Genomic DNA, 27030 nt, shown 5'->3' with positions numbered 1-27030 from the left:
TTATTTTTGTGTATGTAAAATATCCTTTATTGATATTTTGCAAGCATGATATATGAGTGAAAAGACTTTTTAAAAGTTTAGTCCAAATTGAGAGTAACATTTTCTTTGCCACCGAGGTAAAAAGCTGGGACAAAACCGAATCCCATCCGTACTTTATATCAAACAAACATCTTTCAGTAAAAACACTCTAGTTCGGTCATTTATTCAACTCAAATTAATGTATCACATTTGATTAATGGTAGGGAATGTTTGAACTAAACGAATCAAACAGGAAACCCTAACACCAACTGTAATAAATTACCAAAAGATACACATCCATGTGTACACGGCATAAATAATATATAAAAAGTTTATATAAAAAAAAAACAAGAAGTTTAAAATAAACTGTTACATTTAAGTAAAATAAGGAGCAAAATTTCCTTCGGTGGGATTCAAATAGGTTATTATAGTGAAGAATAACATTGTAAAGTTATAACTTAAATGTCAAGCAATACCTTGCCATTTAAAAGACACATTTTTTGCATGATTGTATTCTTTAGAATAAAATATACAGATATTTCTGTCCAGGTAGGCTATCAGAAAACAGACATTTATTTAATGTGCACAGACATCAAAGGGTAGATCAATGACTTAACTATACAGTATGTGACATATGATACTTCCTGCTGAGGCACAATCATTTTTTAAGTTGTTTGTTCAGTTATTTGAACACCTTTTTGTTTTCTAAAAAAGCAGATCGAGGAATAGTTTATTTTTCCTCCTGAACATGTGAAATACACATTAATTAGACTTGTTCTCCAACATGCAATTTCTTGACAATGTATAAAAATCGTGTGTGTGTGTGTTTAGTACATGTGTATGTTCATGAGTAAGTGTGTGTTCAGTTGGCAACTCAGTAGCGATGCTCCCCTCGGGTCATGTGTGAGGAAAACTCGTAACGGTCCTGACTGCGATGGCCACAGAGGTTGCACTCGAAGGGGTCTCGGAAGCCATGGCAGCCCATGTGGATGGTGTACATCACGTGGTCTAGGAAGAGGATGCGGCAGTGTTCACAGCGATATGCCCTCACCTGCTCCCCCTCTCCACTCAGCACCTTGAACCCCTCCGAGGCAATCTCCATACTGGCTCGCATGGCCTCGTACTGCCGCTGCTGCTCCTCCTTCCCCAGGGGCAGCACACCATTACGTACCCCGGACGTGATGTGGTTGGTCAGGTAGATGAGGCCCGAGGCCCCGACACCTGCCCTCTCTTCATTGTTGCTCTCCGTGTCGGTGGAATCCTGGCCACTGTGGCTGGGGGAGCCGTCCTTCTCGCTGGAGGCTGACTTAGACTTTGCGAGCAACAGAAGATTTTCGGCTGCGCTGTCCTTGGCTGACAGGCCGTGGCCCTCTGCAGGGGGCTTGTGGAGGGGGTACATGGAGCCCATGACCCCCATGTCAGAGGAGGTTGGGGAAGTCTGGATGAGCGGTCGGAGTGACTCGGCACCCAGGTAGTTGATGGCACTGTTGATGGCCTGGTCGATGACATGAGGCTGCATCAGTTCCCCCGGACCACCCTCGAAGGAGATGTCGGAGAGGCGTTTCTCACCTGAGGGTTAGAAAGAGAAAACAGATGAATACCAATGTTAGACTGCAATTCAAATATTAAAAAAATCAGTTTCCTGATATCAAGCATTACAAGGACTTATGTTTAATTGTGGTTCTAGTGGTCAATTTATTGGTCACGTTTGACATTGAAAAGTGATATTCCTTATTAAGAATATTCCATTCTTTGCATTTTTCTCATGGCGGATTACTTAGTTTTAGTTGTTATTTCTGACATGTTTTGTAACTATATTTGTATTGTTAATTTAAGAAAGAGTCATCTTCAAATAAATGTATAATACACCAAGGGTAAGGATCAAGTTGAAATCAATGAAAATATTCTCTTTGCTCAACTTAAATAAAGCTTAAACATTGTTATAATGATATGTAGATTCCAGGCACAAGGGTGAATATGTGCTGTTTCTTTTAAATAGCTTATTCTGCAGCGCCGAGGTAGCAAATCAGAATGCATCAAACTGAAATACACAATTCTGACAATTGGAACCTAAGTCCTGTGCTTTACATGTTTGTTGGTATGCGAAGGTAGAAGACTTTATCCCTTACCTACAAACTTCTGTGGCATAGTGCTCTTACGTTTGGCTACATTATTAGCTAGTCTGTCTAGCACCAAGGCTCTCTTAGATCCCATCTGGCTTAAGTCTTCCCTCTGCTCATTCTGGTTGCTTTCTTCCTTTACTACTGGAAAGCAAGACAGAAAAGTAGGTTTCAGAATCAAAGTAGTAATACTGACCTGATAAAAAGTATAATTACTGTATAACAGGATCTTGCTACAATTTTCTAAAGCATCCCTCCCTGACCGTAGATACATGGCACAATGATGAGGAGGCCTTTATTGATAGACGTGCTGCAGTTGGTATACATTGGCCTTACTGACGAAGAAAAGCAGAGTGATCAACCTTTCTCATAATTTCCTCTTCTAATTTCCTCTTCTTAACCTCTGCACTCTTGCCCCACTTCCTAATGTTGTCAGTTCAGTAGGCTACATGTACATCCGCTCACAATGGATCTTTCCTTTGTATAAAGAGGTATTTTTATGTGAGCAAAAGCTACATTATCTTACTATATTTATTTAACTTTAAGCCATGTTCCACATGCAGAAAATTATTCTAAGATTTTAGCAGAACTGTCAATATATTTTTAACAAAACATGATCTGAAAATATTACAGAAAAAAATGTCACGCTCTTATTTTTGGTTCATGGATTCACAGAATGAAGTAGTAAAACTTGAAGACCTGTCCGCCATCCAAGAAAATAAGCTGGCACTTTTTTTTGGACCACATTTCCTTACTGAATAAAGTGTTTTCCCCATTAGAATAACTGGATATGAGCACTCCAATATTTTATGGAAGCCTTGCATCTGAAGAGAAACATTTATTCTGTAGATAAATGTCATTAAAATCGAGTCTGACCTGTTGAAGTATTGTTGCAATTTCAACATTGTTGGTGCATTAATGTTGCTACCAGAGAGAGTCGAGTAGCCAAGTTTAAAGTAGGTCAACAGTGTGGGTGGAGGTGAGAGACTGACACCAACTAACCTGTATAGATGCTGTTCTGCAGCCCCATGCACTGGAGGTAGTTGTGACATCTCTCCTTGTGTTCCTCCAGAGAGCTACGCTGCTTGTAGCTCCGCCCACAGTAGGCACACTTGTGGGGTTTTCCAACTGCAAGAAGTGACGGCATTTAATTGAGAGCAATTTTCAAGCATGTGAGATGTCCATTGTACTGTCCATATTGTGAGTGGTGTACTTGGTATATGTTGTATTTTCAGTTATAATAATGGCATTCTTTTTCATTCTCCAAAAGACCCAGTCCCATGTTTCATTGACATGATAAATGTAATGGTTTTATAATCATTTCTTTGCAGATGACACATATCCCACTGGGCAAAGACGTCAATTCAACATCTATTCCTCATTGATTCCACGTCATTTCATTGAAATGACGTGGAAACAATGTTGATTCAACCAGTGTGTACCCAGTGGGATGGTTCCCACTCCATACTAAGACCACAGAGTACAGGGCAGGTGTTCCCTCACAATTCCACTGGGTAAGTACCACCACCTGGAAAGTTAATTAGGCCCTAAACGGGAACAATTGGACTGAAACAGGGAGGGACTACATGGTCCCCCCCCAAAAAAAATCTGTTTCAAAACCTTTTAAAATGTTGTGTGCCCTAATGTCCACAACACACTGACCACTAATCATATCCTCCTAACTCACCAGAGTGGGTACGCAGGTGACCGCTGAGGGCGTCTCTCCTGCGACAGGCGTAGTTGCACAGGTGACACTTGAAGGGCTTCTCTCCTGAGTGGAGCTTGATGTGACGTAGCAGGTTGCCTTTCTGGGTGAAAGAAGCGCCACACTGGGTGCACTGGAATGGACGCTCTCCTGAGGACAACAAACACCACACAGCAGGTTGTTAGGGCCATCGCACTGGAATGGACGCTCTCCTGAGGACAACAAACACCACACAGCAGGTTGTTAGGGCCATCGCACTGGAATGGACGCTCTCCTGAGGACAACAAACACCACACAGCAGGTTGTTAGGGCCATCGCACTGGAATGGACGCTCTCCTGAGGACAACAAACACCACACAGCAGGTTGTTAGGGCCATCGCACTGGAATGGACGCTCTCCTGAGGACAACAAACACCACACAGCAGGTTGTTAGGGCCATCGCACTGGAATGGACGCTCTCCTGAGGACAACAAACACCACACAGCAGGTTGTTAGGGCCATCGCACTGGAATGGACGCTCTCCTGAGGACAACAAACACCACACAGCAGGTTGTTAGGGCCATCGCACTGGAATGGACGCTCTCCTGAGGACAACAAACACCACACAGCAGGTTGTTAGGGCCATCGCACTGGAATGGACGCTCTCCTGAGGACAACAAACACCACACAGCAGGTTGTTAGGGCCATCGCACTGGAATGGACGCTCTCCTGAGGACAACAAACACCACACAGCAGGTTGTTAGGGCCATCGCACTGGAATGGACGCTCTCCTGAGGACAACAAACACCACACAGCAGGTTGTTAGGGCCATCGCACTGGAATGGACGCTCTCCTGAGGACAACAAACACCACACAGCAGGTTGTTAGGGCCATCGCACTGGAATGGACGCTCTCCTGAGGACAACAAACACCACACAGCAGGTTGTTAGGGCCATCGCACTGGAATGGACGCTCTCCTGAGGACAACAAACACCACACAGCAGGTTGTTAGGGCCATCGCACTGGAATGGACGCTCTCCTGAGGACAACAAACACCACACAGCAGGTTGTTAGGGCCATCGCACTGGAATGGACGCTCTCCTGAGGACAACAAACACCACACAGCAGGTTGTTAGGGCCATCGCACTGGAATGGACGCTCTCCTGAGGACAACAAACACCACACAGCAGGTTGTTAGGGCCATCGCACTGGAATGGACGCTCTCCTGAGGACAACAAACACCACACAGCAGGTTGTTAGGGCCATCGCACTGGAATGGACGCTCTCCTGAGGACAACAAACACCACACAGCAGGTTGTTAGGGCCATCGCACTGGAATGGACGCTCTCCTGAGGACAACAAACACCACACAGCAGGTTGTTAGGGCCATCGCACTGGAATGGACGCTCTCCTGAGGACAACAAACACCACACAGCAGGTTGTTAGGGCCATCGCACTGGAATGGACGCTCTCCTGAGGACAACAAACACCACACAGCAGGTTGTTAGGGCCATCGCACTGGAATGGACGCTCTCCTGAGGACAACAAACACCACACAGCAGGTTGTTAGGGCCATCGCACTGGAATGGACGCTCTCCTGAGGACAACAAACACCACACAGCAGGTTGTTAGGGCCATCGCACTGGAATGGACGCTCTCCTGAGGACAACAAACACCACACAGCAGGTTGTTAGGGCCATCGCACTGGAATGGACGCTCTCCTGAGGACAACAAACACCACACAGCAGGTTGTTAGGGCCATCGCACTGGAATGGACGCTCTCCTGAGGACAACAAACACCACACAGCAGGTTGTTAGGGCCATCGCACTGGAATGGACGCTCTCCTGAGGACAACAAACACCACACAGCAGGTTGTTAGGGCCATCGCACTGGAATGGACGCTCTCCTGAGGACAACAAACACCACACAGCAGGTTGTTAGGGCCATCGCACTGGAATGGACGCTCTCCTGAGGACAACAAACACCACACAGCAGGTTGTTAGGGCCATCGCACTGGAATGGACGCTCTCCTGAGGACAACAAACACCACACAGCAGGTTGTTAGGGCCATCGCACTGGAATGGACGCTCTCCTGAGGACAACAAACACCACACAGCAGGTTGTTAGGGCCATCGCACTGGAATGGACGCTCTCCTGAGGACAACAAACACCACACAGCAGGTTGTTAGGGCCATCGCACTGGAATGGACGCTCTCCTGAGGACAACAAACACCACACAGCAGGTTGTTAGGGCCATCGCACTGGAATGGACGCTCTCCTGAGGACAACAAACACCACACAGCAGGTTGTTAGGGCCATCGCACTGGAATGGACGCTCTCCTGAGGACAACAAACACCACACAGCAGGTTGTTAGGGCCATCGCACTGGAATGGACGCTCTCCTGAGGACAACAAACACCACACAGCAGGTTGTTAGGGCCATCGCACTGGAATGGACGCTCTCCTGAGGACAACAAACACCACACAGCAGGTTGTTAGGGCCATCGCACTGGAATGGACGCTCTCCTGAGGACAACAAACACCACACAGCAGGTTGTTAGGGCCATCGCACTGGAATGGACGCTCTCCTGAGGACAACAAACACCACACAGCAGGTTGTTAGGGCCATCGCACTGGAATGGACGCTCTCCTGAGGACAACAAACACCACACAGCAGGTTGTTAGGGCCATCGCACTGGAATGGACGCTCTCCTGAGGACAACAAACACCACACAGCAGGTTGTTAGGGCCATCGCACTGGAATGGACGCTCTCCTGAGGACAACAAACACCACACAGCAGGTTGTTAGGGCCATCGCACTGGAATGGACGCTCTCCTGAGGACAACAAACACCACACAGCAGGTTGTTAGGGCCATCGCACTGGAATGGACGCTCTCCTGAGGACAACAAACACCACACAGCAGGTTGTTAGGGCCATCGCACTGGAATGGACGCTCTCCTGAGGACAACAAACACCACACAGCAGGTTGTTAGGGCCATCGCACTGGAATGGACGCTCTCCTGAGGACAACAAACACCACACAGCAGGTTGTTAGGGCCATCGCACTGGAATGGACGCTCTCCTGAGGACAACAAACACCACACAGCAGGTTGTTAGGGCCATCGCACTGGAATGGACGCTCTCCTGAGGACAACAAACACCACACAGCAGGTTGTTAGGGCCATCGCACTGGAATGGACGCTCTCCTGAGGACAACAAACACCACACAGCAGGTTGTTAGGGCCATCGCACTGGAATGGACGCTCTCCTGAGGACAACAAACACCACACAGCAGGTTGTTAGGGCCATCGCACAGGAGCAGCTGCCACTCATCTACACTATGTATCAACACTTTAAATGTAATTGGCTCATTGCAAAATAGTGCTTGCATATTTTTCACTAACAAGCCCACTTTTGTAATCTCACAAAAACATAACTGCAGTGTAGGTGTCTTTGTGAGTTATGTCAATGTTATCATGTAGGAAATAGGAATATTTTCAGCAAAATCTTGTTTTAAGAGCTCAGACACAAAATGACAATAATGTACATTACAGTAGATTAGTATTTCATTTGTAAGAGTAGGCCTATATGAATGGAATTGTATGTTTTATATAATCGAGGGTTAATGCAAAGTGTTGACAGTGTGTGGGGAATGTATGAACATGCTTCCTCTTTTGTCATCTTACAGTATGAGATGGACCGATTTTGTCATTTGTATCCTTTTATCAACCATTCTGAGTTGGTCATTTTGCTTTGAGCCACACCAATGTCGGCTGGGCTCAAAGAGAACAGCCTCTCTTCAGAGAATAATAGGCCAGGTATAAAGCCATTGTCTGAATTTTGCTGTCTGGATGCTAGAACTAAAGCACCTCCACCAATAGCGCCACTGTGGATGTGAATGTGGGGTCACTGTACTACAAGACTCCCAAGCACTAGAACACAGTGAATGATGGAGGAACTCTGAGCACAGCCCAATCAACCAGCCTAGGAGGGTTTAAGAGCGGAGTGACACTCCATTTCTCCATGCACTCCCTGGCCCTGAACCTCGGAGCCGAATGGCGCTCTGATCGAACAAGAGCCTTTCAGACTCAGGCTGCCAGTTCCGTAATGCACCAGTGCCTGGGTCAATTTGATCAGAAAATCTCTTTTTCTTTTTTTCTCTTCTTCGTCTCTAAAATAAGAGCAGCCCATCACAATGCAAATTCAAGCTCATTTGAATAAAGTGAAGGAAACACTTTGTGTTGAGAGCCAGTCTTCCTGATCAGTGATTCTGGAATAAACCAATATCTAGCCTCTCTGAGTGTTGTGGCATTCTGTGAGAAGGTTTTAATATGGCTTCTTTTTTTCTTCAAAAAGGCCCCATAAAATAAGAGTTACCAGTGAAGCATCAAAAAGGATAGAAAAAAGGAAACTCATTAAAAATGCATTTCAGGAGCAGATTCACCACAGAATATTTTCTATTTAAATAGGAGGCACTTCATTATATATTTTATTATATGTTATTTTGCATTTACATTAGTCTAGTGTTCCTTTCTTCCATTTTGGGTTTCATTAGTTTCTAAAGCTTGACAGTTAAGTGCCTTTTTGAAAAATGTTCCCCGCCACTGGTTTGGGTTCATTACAATAGAATATCAATTCGGAATTTTGAAAAACTTGTAGTACTCGGATAATTGCCATTTTTGTGGAGATTCCATTTAATTGCTGCAGATATCCTGTTTTTCAACTGTGATATAAGGGCATGTTTAGGGATTATATTCATCATACTTTTTCAATCTTATCACACAACAAATAGATCACGAGCCACTTCTCTCACGTGATAATTTAAAAGAACACTCAGAGAATGATAATTGTATAGTGGCTTCCTCAGTCACCCATACAGAATATAGTGTAGATACTACAGATGACATACTTGACTATATTTCAATATTTCAGTCTAAAACATCCCTTTACAGCATTATAGACCCATATAATGACTATAGCACAGTAACTATGGGAAAATATGCCTCTGAAACGAATCCAAACCAATGAAAGCTATATATTATCCACATAAAAAACTCAATACAATGTTTAATAACACATTATCGACTCATGTTAAGCTCTGCCATCATCAAATAGCTCTAATTGTTCAAGTAATAACTTTTACAAAACAAGTATTCAACTGCTTCATTGCACCTCAATTACGGAGAAATCACATGGTGACAGTTAGCAGCTCCTGGTGCTGATCTCATTGAATTAAACACAATCGGTGGATGCCTAGCACTGTAGCATGGTAGCCTACTTAGTGGTCAAATATTCAAAATCATATTTATTAGGTGATAAGCATGTAATTACCATTTTAGATTTCCAAGTAAATGGCGGACTCTAAAATAGTGTGAAACTCCAATTACGTTTGTTGAAGCTTATAACTCATGCTCTGTAGGCAACTTTGGAATAAGATAAGAACACAGACTAACCCTAACAGTACTCTGTCTACTGCTCTCAGTGTCTCAAGTAAAGATAAAGACACTGACAGAATCCATCTCATCTTCTCTACCCCACATACACATAATCTCTCTGTAAGGCTACCAGTGAGCGTGGGTGCAAAGTAAGGGCGATGAGTATCGCGGATGGCTTACCAGTGTGGCTTCGCTTGTGCACCATCAGCACATTGGGGCCAATGCAAACTATCCCACAGATATCACACTTGAGCTTCCCGTTGGGCAGGCGGATATCCCCAGCCGAGGAGTAGGGGCCCTTGCTGTCAGGGCCGCCTGCATGGGAGCCGTTCACTTTGGCCCCCGAGGCATCGAGCACGCGCAAGTCTTCCGCACACTCCTCCTCCTCCTCGCCATTCATCATCATGTCAATGGCGAGCCCATTCTCCTCGTCACTGCGAGCCTCAACTTTAATGTTACAGGCTGGAAAAGAGGGCAGTGGGCCACTGTTTAGAATAGGAACATGTTTCTGGGGGACTATAGCCCTTAACTGTGTAGAACTATGAGTACATTACTATATTACTATTTGACTAGATGTAAATCTTAGACTTTCTATGGGACAATATGTGACTTTTTAGTTTAAGGGCATGTCTATGTCTCCCTCTACTTGGCTGGTTGTTTTAGTCTATGAGTTCTATGAACACCTGTGAGAGCATGCCTCACCTCCAATTAACTTACTGATAGGCATAGTTAATTGCAGCGTGAGAGCATTTCAATCAGCACTTTATGTGCAGCAATACTCAATTCAACTTTATTGGCTGAGTACACTAGGACAAAACTTTGAAACAAATTTGCTGAAGTCATGCAGTAGGTTCTTGTGATCAGTGTTCCAGATCAAACATAACAGATGAATAATATATATTTGTTTTAAACTTTTGCTAATGAAGATGGGGAAACTATATACTGCATCTCTCATCATCACTCTTCTGTGAAAATGACAGCAAGATAAACAGGAAACAGAGACACAGGAAGCCGTGTGAAACTAAGGATGGCAGCGGTGTCAACCAGACCAACAAACTATGATAAACGCACACACAAACACGCATGCACATACACACACACATATACACACATAAAACGATAACTTAAAAACACAATATCTGAACACATAGCCCGTTAGGCTAAAACTGATTGAATCAACGTTGTTTCCACATCATTTCAACAACAAAAATTCAATGTGAAGATGTTGAATCAACGTGGAAAACTGATTGGATTTTTTTTAAAGTCATCAAAGTAAAGAAATGTCTTTTTTTCACCCAACTTTTAAGCTAAATCCAATGACATGGTGAAATGTTTTGTAGATTTCATGTTGAATTCACTTGACAACTCAACCAAATGTAAATCAAAACTAGACGTTGGAACTCATATCAATTTCAACTGCCCCCATAGTCACTTCATCCTGGCGCCGGGTTTGCGTAACAATTGTCATTCTTTTCAATGGCTTTGTAACCAGACTATGGCATGAAAATCATTTTAATCAACATTTATCATCTCAATAAGCACAGGTTTTAAAGGAGCGAGTGTAAAAGGAAATGTGGTGACAAATGCCTGATTAAATATTGGAGGGAATAAACACTTGAAACCTGGCAAACCCCTCAACCTCATTTGCATTTCATGGTGGCTGATTTCCTCATGTGCCTACCTTGTTTGTACACCCAAAGAGGAAGAAGTGGAAATAATGAATTATAGGAATCTATAGCGGAAAAAGGGGAAGCTTCAGAAACAAGGTCTGCCTAACCAAAATACCAAGAATTATGGAGAAGTGACAGAAAGGGAAGCACGGACAAGGAATTGTAAAACGGTGTAACTGAAACTTGAGTCTTTTTGCAGGACGGTTGTTTTCACTGACACTTGGAGGGAACAAGCTTCCATAATGCATGATTCATCCAGTGAAAGCGGAAAGGCAACTGGTGTGAACACAGTGACTTTCTGTTGCTCTCAAATACAACTTCATTATCAATCTAACACCACCATCTTGGTGATACTGGATAAAATCAGCATTTGGTATACAGTACTATGTCAACTATTCAAATAATCAAATTAAACATCCCATTGGTGATAGTGGATTGACCAAAGAACAATTCATGTTAGAATTGGTTATATTATGTTAACTGCTGAAATACTTTAAGTCCAGGGCAGCATAATGCTCCTCCCTCGCCTTACAACATTTTGTCTGTTGCCCTGTTGTCACTTTGCAATTGGACACATAGCCTACATGTCTTTCCACTGAGCAGGCGAGGTGAAGAGAACACAAACCACACGCCTATAGAACACAAAGGAAGCTAGCTAGATGAAAGCAGAAAGGCACGAAATAGAACAGAAAGAGAGAGAGCACCCCAGGCAGAGAGGCAATGATAACTGTGAAGAGCATATTTTCAATAACCACAGACGCTGAATTAAGGCCTGCATGTCTCCAAACATGTTGGGCCTACAGGTCAGGCAGAACAATAGACGTGAAGATGACTGGGTGGTTGGCTACAACATGAATACAACCATTTTCCAACTTCTACATGATTACAGTAATGAGAGAAAAATATGTTAGTACCTTCTATGGGTTTGTTGTTCGGTTAATGTAATGCATAAAACTTGTAACATATTTGGGGGCTTGTCTGGGATTTCACTTATTTATTTGCATCAAAGAAAAGAAGTGATAGACAACAATACAGAAAAAATGAAATAAAACATTTAATGGTGTGCAGGTGTGGTTGGAAGCCCAAGGGCTTATATGAAAACAATATACAATACATAAGTACAAAAATAAGAAATATTTTTAAAACCGATAACAAAACCTACTAATTATGAATGTATACATTAATTGATCAGTAATCACACACACACAAAAAATTTGCTTTGTTAAAGTGTGTGTGTGTGTGTGTGTGTGTGTGTGTGTGTGTGTGTGTGTGTGTGTGTGTGTGTGTGTGTGTGTGTGTGTGTGTGTGTGTGTGTGTGTGTGTGTGTGTGTGTGTGAGAGAGTTACAGTACCAGTCAAAAGTTTGGACACACCTACTCATTCAAGGGTTTTTCTTAATTTTTACTATTTTCTACATTGTAGAATAATAGTGAAGACATCAAATCTATAAAGTAACACACATTGAATCATGCAGTAACCAGAAAAGTGTTAAACAAATCAAATATATATTTGAGATTCTTCATAGTAGCCACCCTTTGCTTTGATGAAAGCCTTGCACACTCTTGGCATTCTCTCAACCAGCTTCATGAGGTAGTCCCCTGGAATGCATTTGTTAAAAGTTAATTTGTGGAATTTCTTTCCTTCTTAATGCATTTGAGCCAATCAGTTGTGTTGTGACAAAGTAGGGGTGTTATACAGAAGATAGCCCTATTTGGTAAAAGACCAAGTCCATGTTATGGCAAGAACAGCTCAAATGAACAAAGAGAAATGATAGTCCATCATTACTTTAAGACATGGAGGTCAGTCAATCTGGAAAATTCCAAGAACTTTGAAAGATTCTTCATGTGCAGTCGCAAAAATCATCAAGCGCTATGATGAAACTGGCTGTCATGACGACCGCCACAAGAAAGGAAGACCCAGAGTTACCTCTGCTGCAGAGGATAAGTTCATTAGAGTTAACTGCACCTCAGATTGCAGCCCAAATAAACGCTTCACAGAGGTCAAGTAACAGACACATCTCAACATCAACTGTTCAGAGGAGACTGTGTGAATCAGTCCTTCATGGTTGAATTTCTGCAAAGAAACCACTACTTAAGGACACCAATAAGAAGAAAAGACTGCTTGGGCCAGGAAACACGAGCAATGGACATTAGACTGGTGGAAATCTGTCCTTTGGTCTGATTTGAATGATTTGAGAATTTGAGATTTTTGGTTCCAAACGGCGTGTCTTTGTGAGACGCAGAGTAGGTGAACGGATGATCTCCGCATGTGTGGTTCCCACCGTGAAGAATGGAGGAAGAGGTGTGGGTGTGCTTTGCTGGTGATTTATTTAGAATTCAAGGCACACTTAACCAGCATGGCTACCACAGCATTATGCAGTGATACGCCATCCCATCTGGTTTGCGCTTAGTGAGACTATCATTTGTTTTTCAACAGGACAATGACCCAAACAACACCTCCACGCTTTGTAAGGGCTACTTGACCAAGAAGAAGAGTGATGGTGCTGCATCAGATGATCACCCAACCTCAACCCAATTGAGATGGTTTGGGATGAGTTGGACTGCAGAGTGTAGGAAAAGCAGCCAACAAGTGCTCAGCATATGTGGGAAGTACTTCAAGACTGTTGGAAAAGTATTCCTCATGAAGCTGGTAAAGATAATGCCAAGAGTGTGCAAAGCTGTCATCAAGGCAAAGCATGGCTATTTTAAAGAATCTCAAATATAAAATATATTTGGGTTTGTTTAACACTTTTTTGGCTACTACATGATTTCATATGTGTTATTTCATAGTTTTGATGTCTTCACTATTATTTTAAAATGTAGAAAATAGTAAAATAAAGAAAAACCCTTGAATGAGTATGTGTGTCCTGGATACAGCCCTTAGCCGTAGTATATTGACCATTTACCACAAACTCTGACGTGCCTTGTTGCTATTATTACCTGGTTACCAATGTAAATAGAACACTAAACAAGTATTTTTGCATCATCCCGTGTCATATTGTCTGATATACACACAGCTGAAATGCTGTTTCAGCCAATCAGCATCGAGAACCCTAACTACCAGGTTTATAATTATTGTTAATTTGACTTAAATGTCTGGCATTGACATTGAGAGGCAGATTTAGAGATGAATTGTAGTTGTTTTATTGCTCTCATTGTTTGTCCTTCTCTGTGTGATTTGACACTTGCTTCCCAAAACAAGTAAATCAGGATGTGTGACTGTGTGACAACATGATATAAAGTAAAAACCCTTTTATTTTTTACCAGGCATGTCAGTACAATGATGGCCTACACCGTCCAAACCCAGACGACGTTGGGCCAATTGTACGCCATCCTATGGGACTCCCAATCACTGCCGGTTGTGAAACAGCCTGGATTTGAACCAGGATGTCTGTAGTGATGCCTCTAGCACTGAAATGTAGTGCCTTAGGCTGCTGCGTCACTCAGGAGCCCCCCTTCTTCCCATCCCCAATTTTGTCGCAATTTCCCCATACTGTACATCTCTGAGAAGCTGCAGCACAGCAGTAATAGTTCCCTCTGCCTTGCTAGGTTCAGTGCTGTCTACTTCAGCTATGTGATAGTGAGTAAGAGAGGGTCCAGAGCGACAACATGAGGGTTGGTGTAGAGCACTGAAGCTCAGGTATCTTTCCAGAGACTTTCCATGGCAAAACCCTGGGCTTATTCACTTTACTTGGTAGTTAAAGAACTAATCATACTTTTCAACACTGTAGGCTATCATATAAAATCAGCAAAAAAAGTAATGTCCTCTTACTGTGTAAATATTTGCATGAACATATCAAGACTCAACAACTGAGACACAAACTGAACAGGTTCCACAGACATGTGACTAACAGAAATGGATTAATGTGTCCCTGAACAAAGGAGTGGTCAAAATCAAAAGTAACAGTCAGTATCTGGTGTGGCCACCAGCTGCATTAAGTTCTGCAGTGCATCTCCTCATGGACTGCACCAGATTTGCCAGTTCTTGCTGTGAGATGTTACCCCACTCTTCCACCAAGGCACCTGCAAGTTCCCGGACATTTCTGGGGAGAATGGCCCTAGCCCTCACCCTCAGATCCAACAGGTCCCAGACGTGCTCAATGGGATTGAGATCCGCGCTCTTCGCGGGCCATGGCAGAACACTGACATTCCTGTCTTGCAGGAAATCATGCACAGAAGGAGCAGTATGGCTGGTGGCATTGTCATGCTGGAGGATCATGTCAGGAAGGGTACCACATTAGGGAGGAGGATGTCTTCCCTGTAACGCACAGCGTTGAGACTGCCTGCTATGACAACAAGCTCAGTCCAATGTTGTTGTGACACACCGCCCCAGACCACGACGGACCCTCCACCTCCAAATCAACCCCCACCAGAGTACAGGCCTCGGTGTAACGCTCATTCCTTCGACAATAAGCTCAAATCCAACTATCACCCCTGGTGAGACAAAACCGCAACTCGTCAGTGAAGAGCACTTCTTGCCTGTCCCGTCTGGTCCAGCGACGGTGGGTTTGTGCCCATAGACGACGTTGTTGCCGGTGATGTATGGTGAGGACCTGCCTTACAACAGGCCTACAAGCCCTCAGTCCAGCCTCTCTCAGCCTATTGCGGACAGTCTGAGCACTGATGGAGGGATTGTGCGTCCGGGTGTGCGTTCCGGGTGTAACTCGGGCAGTTGTTGTTGTCAACCTGTACCTGTCCCACAGGTGTGATGTTCGGATGTACCGATCCTGTGTAGGTGTTGTTACACGTAGTCTTCCACTGCGAGGACGATCAGCTGTCCGTCCTGTCTCCCTGTAGCGCTGTCTTAGGTGTCTCACAGTACAGACATTGCAATTTATTGCCCTAGCCACATCTGCAGTCCTCACGCCTCCTTGCAGCATGCATAAGGCACGTTCACGCAGATGAGAAGGATCCCTGGGCATCTTTCTTTTGGTGTTTTTCAGAGTCAGTAGAAAGACCTCTTTAGTGTCCTAAGTTTTCATAACTGTGACCTTAATTGCCTACCGTCTGTAAGCTTAACAACCATTCCACAGGTGCATGTCCATTAATTGTTGATGGTTCATTGAACAAGCATGGGAAACAGTGTTTAAACCCTTTACAATGAAGATCTGTGAAGTTATTTGGATTTTTACAAATTATCTTTGAAAGACAGGGTCCTGAAAAGGGACGTTTCGTTTTTTTGCTGAGTTTACTTAGTAACAGCTCCAGCTTCATTGATTTGATACATTGGTACAAAAGAGATGCTATATTTCTAAATTCACAAGCTATACTGAACAAAAATATAAATTCAAAGTGTTGGTCCCATGTTTCATGAGCTGAAATAAAAAATACCAGACATTTTCCATATGCACAAAAAGCGTATTTCTCTCAATTGTTGTGCACAAATTTGTTTACATCCCTATTTCTCCTTTGCCAAGATAGTCCATCCACCTGACAGGTGTGGCATATCAATAAGCTGATTAAACCGCATGATCATTACAAAGGTGCACCTTGTGTTTGGGACAATAAAAACGTTTTGTCACACAACACAATGCCACAGATGTCTCAAGTTTTGAGGGATCATGCAATTGGCATGCTGACTGCAAGAATGTCCACCAGAGCTGTTGCCAGAGAATTAACGGTAGAAATTAAGATTCAAACTGGCTCCAATGTCGTTTTAGAGAATTTGGCAGTACGTCCAACCGGCCTCACAACCACAGACCACGTGTAACCACGCCAGCCCAGGACCTCCACATCCGGCTTCTTCACCTACGAGATCGTCTGAATGGGGGTGGAGGGGAGGGGGGGGGGGTGCTGAGGACTATGTGTCTGTAATAAAGCCCTTTTGTGGAGAAAAACTAATTCTGATTGGCTGGGCCTGGGCCTGGCTCCCCAGCGGGTAGCCCAATGCCCACCCATGGCTGCACCCCTGCCCAGTCATATGAAATCTATAGATTAGGGCCTAATGAATTTTTATCAATTGACTAATTTCCTTTCATGAACTGTAACTCAGTAAAATCAATTTTTGTTCAGTATAAAAAAATAATAGGAAACACAGGTAACTGATAACAAGCCATTGGTGTTGGCTTAGATATCTAGTGTGGAAGTAAAAATAGCCTGCTGGAGGTTCCTGTAACGGGGCTTATTTTATCACTGCCTGATGAAAATAGGTCAGTGTGTGCTTGCTTGACTGTGGAACCAACCACATGCATGTAAAACCACGTAAATGCCATACTGAACATGACTCCTTTGAGTGTGTCCGTGTTGATTAGGAGCACCAAAAACAAAGTGTACTTTTCTACTAGCCTTTATTTCGAAAACTCAAAAGCTTAGCACTCGGGATGAAATAAACACGGTTGTAGTGAAGACTTAATAACTCTAATGATTCATAGCGAAAGAGAAACTGTGCCATCAGAAAGACCTACTGTGACATGTCATTTTACTGTCTGTGTGACTGTAATGACCAAATATATATTTTAACAATTGAATTCAGTAAGGCAACTTGTAAAGCATACTTGTGAGATGATATGTCTTGTACTCCCCACACAAGGGGAATACTTGTTGTGCTTGTTGAATTGTATGGTGAGGCAATGTAGGATGAACCTAGAGAAGCTTTGTAGGACGAACCTATGCTAGCTTTGGAAAGTAAATGGAAAACTACAAAAAGCAACCTGGCTTTGAGGTCTTGAGCTTCCGTTATACTTTCAGCCTCCCTGTCTCAGTTGCACGATCCTGTGTGCGATCTGCACTTCAGGCCCATAGCCTTTGTACCACATGATCCTGACAGATAATAATAACTCCCTGATGCATTTGGGGTTTATCAGCGAGCCAGCGATGCACTGCATAGATATAACAGTCACTTCCTCTCACGCTGGTGATTAGATCTTCAGGGAGTGCAGAGCAACACATACACAAACACTTACACTCACTCACACTCAAAGACCAACACATACAACAAACACACACACACTATTGTCTATGTTTAGGCCGACCTCGCTCCTGATTCAGGACCTCTTCCAAATACTGTAAGACCAGAGATAGAGATGAAGAATCATTCAAGCCGTCCTTAAAAAACAAAACTCAACAAAGAACACAATACAGTAACTTTTATCACTGATGACCTCTCATGACCTCTCAGTGAATTTACAAAAACATGTTGAAAGTACTATGGAATAATGTCTGTAACGACATTCCCAAATTGATCAACAAATATCATTCAATTCACTTAGGAAACGCGTGTAAAAATTCTAAACTGTCTGACTGTGATCTCTAAGTCATAGTCTCCATTGTGCATCAGTGAAGATTTGAGTCATTTGAGCTGTTTTTCCTAATATGTAAAATCTGGCAAGTGAAATGACTAATCATAGGCTCAGCCACAAAGACAGTCATATGGAGAAAGCCATGGCTGGCTAGGGTGAACCACAGCAGCATATGCCTGTGTTTCCCATGGCCTACTCTTCTATCTCTAGCTCAACTGCACACTTGCACAGAGCCCCCCAAAAAAGGAGCATTTATGACCAAAATATCAGGAAGTATTAGGGGCCAGTCCATGTAATGCTTTCGGAAATGTAATCAGTTGGTGGATCATGAATAAACCTTGGAATTGCAGCTGCTGGACGTGAAAGCCTCATCATGTTTTATGATGATTGCTCCGCAACAAATGCTGACAGACGTGTTCACATCAACTAAGTGAATCTTGATAAAGATACATGTGTACTTCGTGATAGGTAGGGTAGTTGCAATAAATTCCTGGTGCACGACAATGGGTATCCTTGTCGTAAACTATGGCATGCTGGCAAGGGTTGGAGTTCCTTATGTGTGCTGCTGAGTTAAAAGCTTGACAGTTGAAGTGAAAGCGTGTGTGTGTTTGCAGCTGCGTTAGCAGTGCGGTGGTGCGATGCGCTGGGATGTGCAGTGCTGATCTCTGAACTTGACTCTGCTCCTGAAGACTTTATCTCCTGGAGTGTTGAAACTGACTGACGGCGAGTTCTTCTTAGGAAACTCTTGCACATCCTATTTCAGTTTCCTCTGCTCTGACATGTTATTTGACATGCGCCGCCTCAAAGTGCAATGGTACACTACACCACACAGCTATCTGGAACTAATACAGAAGGAAGGACATTCGAATTTTACACCAAAATCTATAGTAACACTTACTGTGTATTGTAGTTATCACAATGGATCACCGACACATTCCCACAAAGATACCATAGCTATTGCTTGCATGGGCTACTGTGCTTTTAGGCATAAAATATGATATGGTTCACCTTGCATGCAGGTAGTGCAGCACTAGGGGTGCTTTTCACAAATGTTCTCATGAAGCAACAATTCAAATTCCAAAACTCCATGTGGTAAATGCTGCCTGGTGTCCCCTGATATCCCAGTCATGTCCCGAGTTTAAATAAACGTGTATATCAACTAGTGCTAATATTATGTCCGTGATATTCCCTGGCTTAATTTAGTAACATCCTCATATCAAGGGCACATTAGCCATTCCTTAAGGTTTTGCCCATCATGAGACGGATCAGAGAAATGTGCAACCTTTCCTGCCAATGACCTAAATGCATCAATAACTTTTAGATTGCATGTTCAAAAGAACTATGTTTGGTTAAGTGCCAGATGGCAAGTAATGAGTGGATCTAAGGGATTGTTGTTACATGTGGTAACCGCTTGTTGGGATGCCGTTACGAAATGTTACGTTACTAACAAAATAGTTACGTTACTAAGACATTTGTTTTTATGATATGTGCAGTGAGCTCCAAAAGTGTTAGTGGTGTGGGGGCTGTGCTTTGGCAAAGTGGGTGGGGTTATATCCTGCCTGTTTGGCCCTGTCCGGGGGTATCATCGGATGGGGCACCAGTGTCTTCTGATCCCTCCTGTCTCAGCCTCCAGTATTTATGCTGCAGTAGTTTATGTGTCGGGGGGCTAGGGTCAGTCTGTTACATCTGGAGTATTCTCTTGTCTTATCCGGTGTCCTGTGTGAATTTAAATATGCTCTCTCTAATTCTCTCTTTCTCTCTTTCTTTCTTTCTCTCGGAGGACCTGAGCCCTAGGACCATGCCTCGGGACTACCTGGCATGATGACTCCTTGCTGTCCCCAGTCCACCTGGCCATGCTGCTGCTCCAGTTTCAACTGTTCTGCCTGCGGCTACGGAACCCTGACCTGTTCACCGGACGTGCTTGTTGCACCCTCGACAACTACTCTGATTATTATTATTTGACCATGCTGGTCATTTATGAACATTTTAACATCTTGACCATGTTCTGTTATAATATCCACCCGGCACAGCCAGAAGAGGACTGGCCACCCATCATAGCCTGGTTCCTCTCTAGGTTTCTTCCTAGGTTTTTGGCCTTTCTAGGGAGTTTTTCCTAGGGAGTTTTTCCTAGCCACCGTGCTTCTTTCACATGCATTGCTTGCTGTTTGGGGTTTTAGGCTGGGTTTCTGTACAGCACTTTGAGATTTCAGCTGATATACGAAGGGCTATATAAATAAATTTGATTTGATTTGTTAGGACAGTGACAATGTTGTTGTTGTTTTGGCTCTGTAATCCAGCACTTTGGATTAGAAATTATACAACAACTACGAGGTTAAAGTGCTGATTTTTTTGTAGAGTCTGTAAGCTTTATTTCGGGGGTATTTTAATCCATATTAGGTGGACTGTTTAGAAATTACAGCACATGTTGAACATAGTCCCTATTTTAAGAGACCTAAAGTATTGGGAATATTCACTTATGCTGAGTGTACAAAACATTAGGAACTCATTCCTAATATTGAGCTGCACCCCCTTTTTCCCTCAGAGCAGCTTCAATTTGTTGGGGCATGAACTCTACAAGGTGTCAAGACAATTCCACAGGAATGCTGGCCCATGTTGACGCCAATGCTTCCCACAGTTGTGTCATGTTTGCTGGATGTCCTTTGTGTAGTGGACCATTCATGATACACAAGTGATACTGTTGAGCGCAAAAAAACCCCAGGTGGTGGGGGTAAATAAATATCATACCCCTCCCCCAAAAATGCTAACCTCCCCTGTTATTGTAATGGTGAGAGGTTAGCATTTTGGGGGGGGTGTAATATTTACGCCTCTGTAATTTTCTTACTTTTCATTATTCACGATTCATTCAGGATTATCCATAATCATGGCAGCATCCACATTAATGTAGAAGTGTTTAGAAACATATCTATACTTATTTACAATAAAAGTAATTCCAAAATGACACAATACATTAATTTCTATTGGGCACAAAATTATCTGAAACACAACCAAAACAAAACAGCAAATGCATCCAACAAATTTGTACAGTCAAAGCTTGATGTAGTCATTGCGTGCTAGGAATATGGGACCAAATACTAAACTTTGACTATTTTAATACACATATAAGTGAATTTGTCCCAATACCTTTGGTGCCCTAAAATGGGAGGACTATGTACAAAAAGTGCTGGAATTTATTTTAAGTGTACGCGGGTGTAACAAACACATGTATTGTTAATTATTCATATATTCGTCAATTATTTCAACATCATTTTAAAAATCATCATTATTTTCATTATTATTAGCAACAACAGTGCTACTAATTTTGTCCTTCTGAGGGTATACATATTTCTGAAGGTGCTCTGGAAACGGCTAGGTTTTGTGGTACACAGGTAAAGGTTTGATGGATATACTGGTCTAGGTGTAGCAACTTAACTGGTTTATAGGCCTACTGATGTAGGAGTGCTGCATTGGAGAAGCACGGTGAAACTCGTGATCTGTCACTCACCCATGCCTTCTTTGTCACCCCTGTTGTTGTGTTGCAGATTGGAGCTAGCAGACAAGTCCTCTGGGATGGGCATGGCCTCGTCGTTCTCCTCAGACACGTCATTGGGAGGGGGGCTGTCCCTGCCTACATGGAGAAACACCAGCAAACACCCATTAGTCACCAGAACATGGTTCATTATTGCTCATAAGATAGAACCATAATGATCTATAACCCATTACATATGGTATGACTGTGTCACTCAGCTTGGGCTCTGTGCAACTCACGCTGTGCTTCTCTGTTCTACCAGACATGGTCCTACAGCACCAGTTCTGAAAACAGAAGCTCTTACCTGGTATCTGAGACATCTCCTGTGCCTCCTCTGTCTCCATTCGGTGCAGGTACTCTAATGTGATAGAGAGACACAGAGATGTAGATGTGTTTAAATGTAATCAACGGCACCGCGGGGCTGAAAAAACACAACATTATAAAAAAGACACAGCTGACTAAAGGGGTGACCTCTCTCTGTACAACTCCGTCACCCCGGCAAGATCACTCTTGTCACACCGAAAGACACACCACTGTCCCCCACATTACATTACAAAGAATTACAGACATTTTCATTACAAGTCTGACAGAGAGGGCGGGCTGGGAGAGTGGCTTGGCCCCGCATGATGGGCTATGGTGATGGGGGTGCTGGGAAGGGGCTTTCAGACCACATTTGTTATTTATTGTTAATTTCCTGCCACGTAATCATCCACAAATGCAAACTGACTGCCGCAAAATTAAGCAGAAAATTAACTGGCCCTAGGTCACTGAGGATGCGGCTGTTTGCCCGTGCCAAGCTTATCGGCGCTCGTGTTCGCTCTAATTTACTGAGCATGCATCGCTGAGCGCGCCACTACCCGAGCACAGACATGTGCGAGAGGAGCCACAATCAGAAACAAAGAGAGAGGAGAGGGAGAAAGATAAGAAAGAGAGAGAGAGGGGAAGAGGGAGACAGACAGTCCGAGAGAGATGCAGAGCGGGACCCGGAAAGAGAGAGCGAGACAGAAAAAGATAGAGAGGGGGAAGATATAGAGATAGAGAGGGGAGGGAACCAAGACAGACAGGGAGTGTGCCAGAGAGCAAAAGTGAAGAGAGAGAACCAGGGACAGAGAGATCGATAGGGGAAGGCCGAGGGGCCCCGAAGTAAGTTTCTCTCGCACAAGAGGAGGCAGTTTAGTGAAGAAGAGCACATCCCCTGGCCAGAGCCTGCTGCATATCTGAGGAGTCACCAGTGCGCGTGGCCCCATTAATAATGCATCCCCCTCAAGCCTGCAGCAGATGGGCACAACAGCCTCAGCCTCGGCACCGCCACTTCAAGAAGGCCCTTGGTGGAGCCGCTTGCCCGGCCCAGCCAGCCACACAGGGAGAAGTGAAGCTCCCTAAAATAGCGAAGCAAGCCTGAGGGAGAAGGGGAACCTAGGCCTTCCTGTTTTACTGACAGATGGCTCCACACATTTGGAACAAATAGTGGGAAGCCACCAAGCAGCCCCCGCCGCTGTCGCAACGCACAATGTTCAGCGGACAGGCGAGTCGAGGCTGAGGTTCCACAACCCACAGACACCCAGGTCCCACGTGGGGGAGGTGGTGGGGGTTTGCCGAGGGGGTAGGAAGGGCAGAGGTCATTAGTGCAGAAGATGTGGCGCAGAAAGCGCAGTGGGTGTTGCGTGCTGGTGTGTGTCGATATAAGACTAGGAGGCCAGGCCTGCGTCATCATTCTTTAGCATCTGGAGTTTGGAGGTCGAGAGGGGGTGGTATTCTCATGTGCCCTTTTTTTCTGGGCAGATGGTGCAAAGGGAAATACTGATGGTGTTGGTGGGGGACTTTGACAGAAGTGAGAAATGCATTCCCATGTTAAACCACAGAGTTGTGTAGGCATGTGGAGAACAAGGTGCATGAGAACATTCAGGAAGTTGTATATTCACCCGCAGTGACACTGTTCTTACCTTTAGTTTAACTACCCGATGCTAGATTCAAGTCATTTTTGGGGGGCGGGGAGCATTTTCCATATCATACTTTTATTCCCTGTCTAAGGTTTACGGTAACTTTTCATTTTAAACCACAGGCGTTTGTGAAAACAGACAATTAGTTGAATTTCTTGCTGTACTGTTTTTTTTTCTTGTTGATGATTCTCAATATATTGTATATTTTGTGGATGGTTTCATTCAGACAATATTCCAGAATGACACCACCTTCTAAAGTCCAGTATGACAAAACAAGGCACTAACGGCAACAGCTGCTTTCTGAAAGTGCCTCATGAAGGGCAGGAAGAGTCATGGCAGTGGGTCTGAGTGTGCTCAGTAAGGGGAGGAGAGACAGGAAGAGGGCTGTGGGTTCACAACACCCTCAGTCCTAACTCAAGGGATTGTGTGTGTGTGGGGGGGGCTGTGCAGAGCAGGGTGCGAACACATGAAAGGGAGCAGGGTGGAGACTGAAACAGCCAAACCGTTAAACAGCCAAAGTGGACTACACCAGCACACTTTGGATAATGGGAGGAAGTAAAAACAGACAGAAAGGGTTTTATAATATAAACTATAATCTAGCAACTCATATTCATCCTTAAATGTTGGAATATCAACAAAAAACATATGCAAATAACATGTGGGCTAATTCGAATGAATAAAACAGTCGTATATGAAAATCAATACAATCTAGGTGGTGATATAGAACTTCAAGTTTTTCATACGTTTTTGTTGTTGGTGAAAATTAAAACAAGAAATGTATCATATCAAGTATTCTTACTGAAATGTTTTTGTTCCCAAACTATTATTAGTATATGCTGCTTCTGTGAGAAGTGTGATTCAAGACTGTACTTGAAAATACTAATTTGTTTCTCCAGAAAATTCCTTTTGACATATGGCATACAAAAAACAATCATATGGACAAGAAATTAAGAACAGTGGCTTTTGTGGCAATTCTTTCCTAAAATACAACGTTATCAGTTTGATGAATATATTTTGATACTAAGATTTAAAAAATGGATATGAAATTTCGTGTACTAAGTCCCACCTCATAAATAAAACAATATTTGTGCCATAACTCGCTCATGCCTTACCAGCGACCCACCTGTGGTTCCAAACCCACAATTTGGGGAACCATGCCCTACTACACTATACCACGTAATATAATGAACAGTTAAACAGTCATCTTTTAAAATTATTGAGCGATTTCTCATTGGCAATTAAGGAAATGTGTCACCATGAATTGAAAGATGATAATCTTACTGAGCAGATGTTTGGGCACCTAGTGTAAGGGTTAGAATGGCTACATTATAGGGGCGAAATGAGTTTCCTTATAGGGTCTTCAATTGCATCTGACACACTTCATTACACTAGTATTCAGTGACGATCATTTTAATAACTGCGTTTCTTTCGCTTTCCCCTTCCTCAGTCTGCTAGTAATAAGGAAGTGGATGTGTCCACAAGCATGTATTTGCAGCATTTCAACCCTCCTCAATCCGAAGAAGCAGATACATAAAATGTCATAATTGTGCTATGGGGTGGGGTGCAAGTCATTGTTTGATTTACTAATAGTCATTTCAATATACTAAATTGATTTCATATGAGGGCAAGTACATTTGACTAGTTGTTGTGTTTTTCATTTTGGATTCGTTTTTAAAATCAACTTTTAAAAAGTATGTAGGTTACTACCATCAAATTGAAATGCAAGTGTTTAGCTGCCCTAAAAAAGCCAGTACCTTTACGAACACCTGCTCTTTCAATGACAGACTGACAAGCTCAATCCAAATGAAAGCTTCAGTCAGTTTTTGCCCAGCGGGAGGCTATGTTAATTACAAAATGGAAATATTGTTAACAACAAATTAAATCAAGTTAAAACAATATCCACATTGCTTTTGATGCTTTGTGAGTACAAACTTGACAATGCAGCAATGATATACCTTATAATTTTTTAACCAAATGAATTAGACTTGAGTTGGATTTTGCATTGTTTATTTATATAGTTCTACGTTATAGGAATATAATAACCTACGAGTTAAAGTTTGTAGAATTAAATGTCCCAGTGCACAGAAGTGTGAGAAGTTTTGTCGACTTGTTTCCTCAATTTTTCTCTCAAAATGAATCTTCCATTGGTGTTTTGTTGAATGTCAGTTTCATAACATGTTAACAGTTACTTGAGTCCTGCCCACCAATACTATCAACACACATGTTCAGCTCAGACCAACCAATGATTGCGAACGTCTTGGGCACCTTGAAACAGGATTTCGAAGTGTGTGTGTGTGTGTGTGTCTCTTTTTCATGTAACTTTGAGAAAGCAGAGAAACACATAACGTTTTTTTTTATCCTGTAGGCAACGTAGTTAGTTATAGCTAATTAGTTTCAGCGGTTTCATTGAGGAGTGTTCATGTAATGTTTATGCGTTTATTTTAACTCAGGCCTGCTTCGTTTGATTTGTAATAATATGAAGTGGACTTCTGAAATAAGAACTCCAGCTTGAATGTCACGAAGCAAAAATAGTTATAATTAGATATTCATTCTGGATGCGCACAGTTGCAACAGGTGTTGAACTGGTACGAAAAGTGAAAGGAGTCTATGTAAAACTTGCAAACCACAAAAACGTATTTTTGTTTTTATATTAACCATAATTATTTTAGGCTTAATCGTCAATGGCAAGAAATATAACCTAATGCTTCTATATGGTCAAGATAATTGTGAGCAATTCCTGCAATCTCCAAAAAGGAGTATGGGAAAAGAGGAACATTTTCCATTATTCCATTATTTTCCTAAGTGCGTTTGATATTAACTATAATGCTGATCAAAAATGATATAACATTCATTAAATATTTCAGTTTCCCTTGACTTTTTGGTCAAATCCGTTACATGCGCCACTATGCAAATACTCGCATCACAGGATTTCAGACGCTCGCGCACCTGCACCAGACTTCAGGACAATGTTTTCCAATCCGCTACATTAGTTCATTTTTTTAAGAGTAAGGCCCTTTCTTAATATTTAGAAATACGAGTCAACGCTTTAAATTAGTTCGAAGTTAACAAGCATCGTGAAAGTTACTCTACCTGCTATTCCTTGAGTTTGCAATATGAAGTTCTTCCAACTCTCCCCCGCTCCATGTGCAGAAGTTCGAAGCGCCGCGGCAGCCCCATGGAACTCTGCCCTCGGTCCCTCCCCTCTCCACTGTACTTCCTCTTTCCAGCCTAACATTTCAATGTTTCTGTGCTCGACTGAGGCATTTTGCTTGCTTTTATCCAGAGGTCGAGTCTGCTTGGGGAGTGGAGGCAGCAGCCCTTGGCACTTGCTTTGTATCGTGCCAATCAAAGCTGACACCCAGTAGACCATTACTGGCAGCCATGCATGAGATGGGATG

At 43.1% G+C, this 27030-nt stretch overlaps 1 protein-coding gene across 1 annotated transcript; it reads right to left on the bottom strand.

Annotated features, from left to right (window-relative positions):
• On the bottom strand, positions 1-27030 carry ikzf1 (IKAROS family zinc finger 1 (Ikaros)). The gene is given in 9 exon segments (XM_029698037.1): positions 1-1587; positions 2148-2282; positions 3141-3266; positions 3826-3993; positions 9441-9722; positions 21669-21791; positions 21997-22050; positions 26723-26939; positions 26941-27030. Coding segments are annotated over 9 exon segments (1875 nt in total). The 5' UTR covers positions 27016-27030; the 3' UTR covers positions 1-892.

Source organism: Salmo trutta, chromosome 18, assembly GCF_901001165.1.
Source record: "Salmo trutta chromosome 18, fSalTru1.1, whole genome shotgun sequence".
Taxonomy (NCBI): Eukaryota; Metazoa; Chordata; class Actinopteri; order Salmoniformes; family Salmonidae; genus Salmo; species Salmo trutta.
This window is presented reverse-complemented; position numbering and strand designations above follow the sequence as displayed.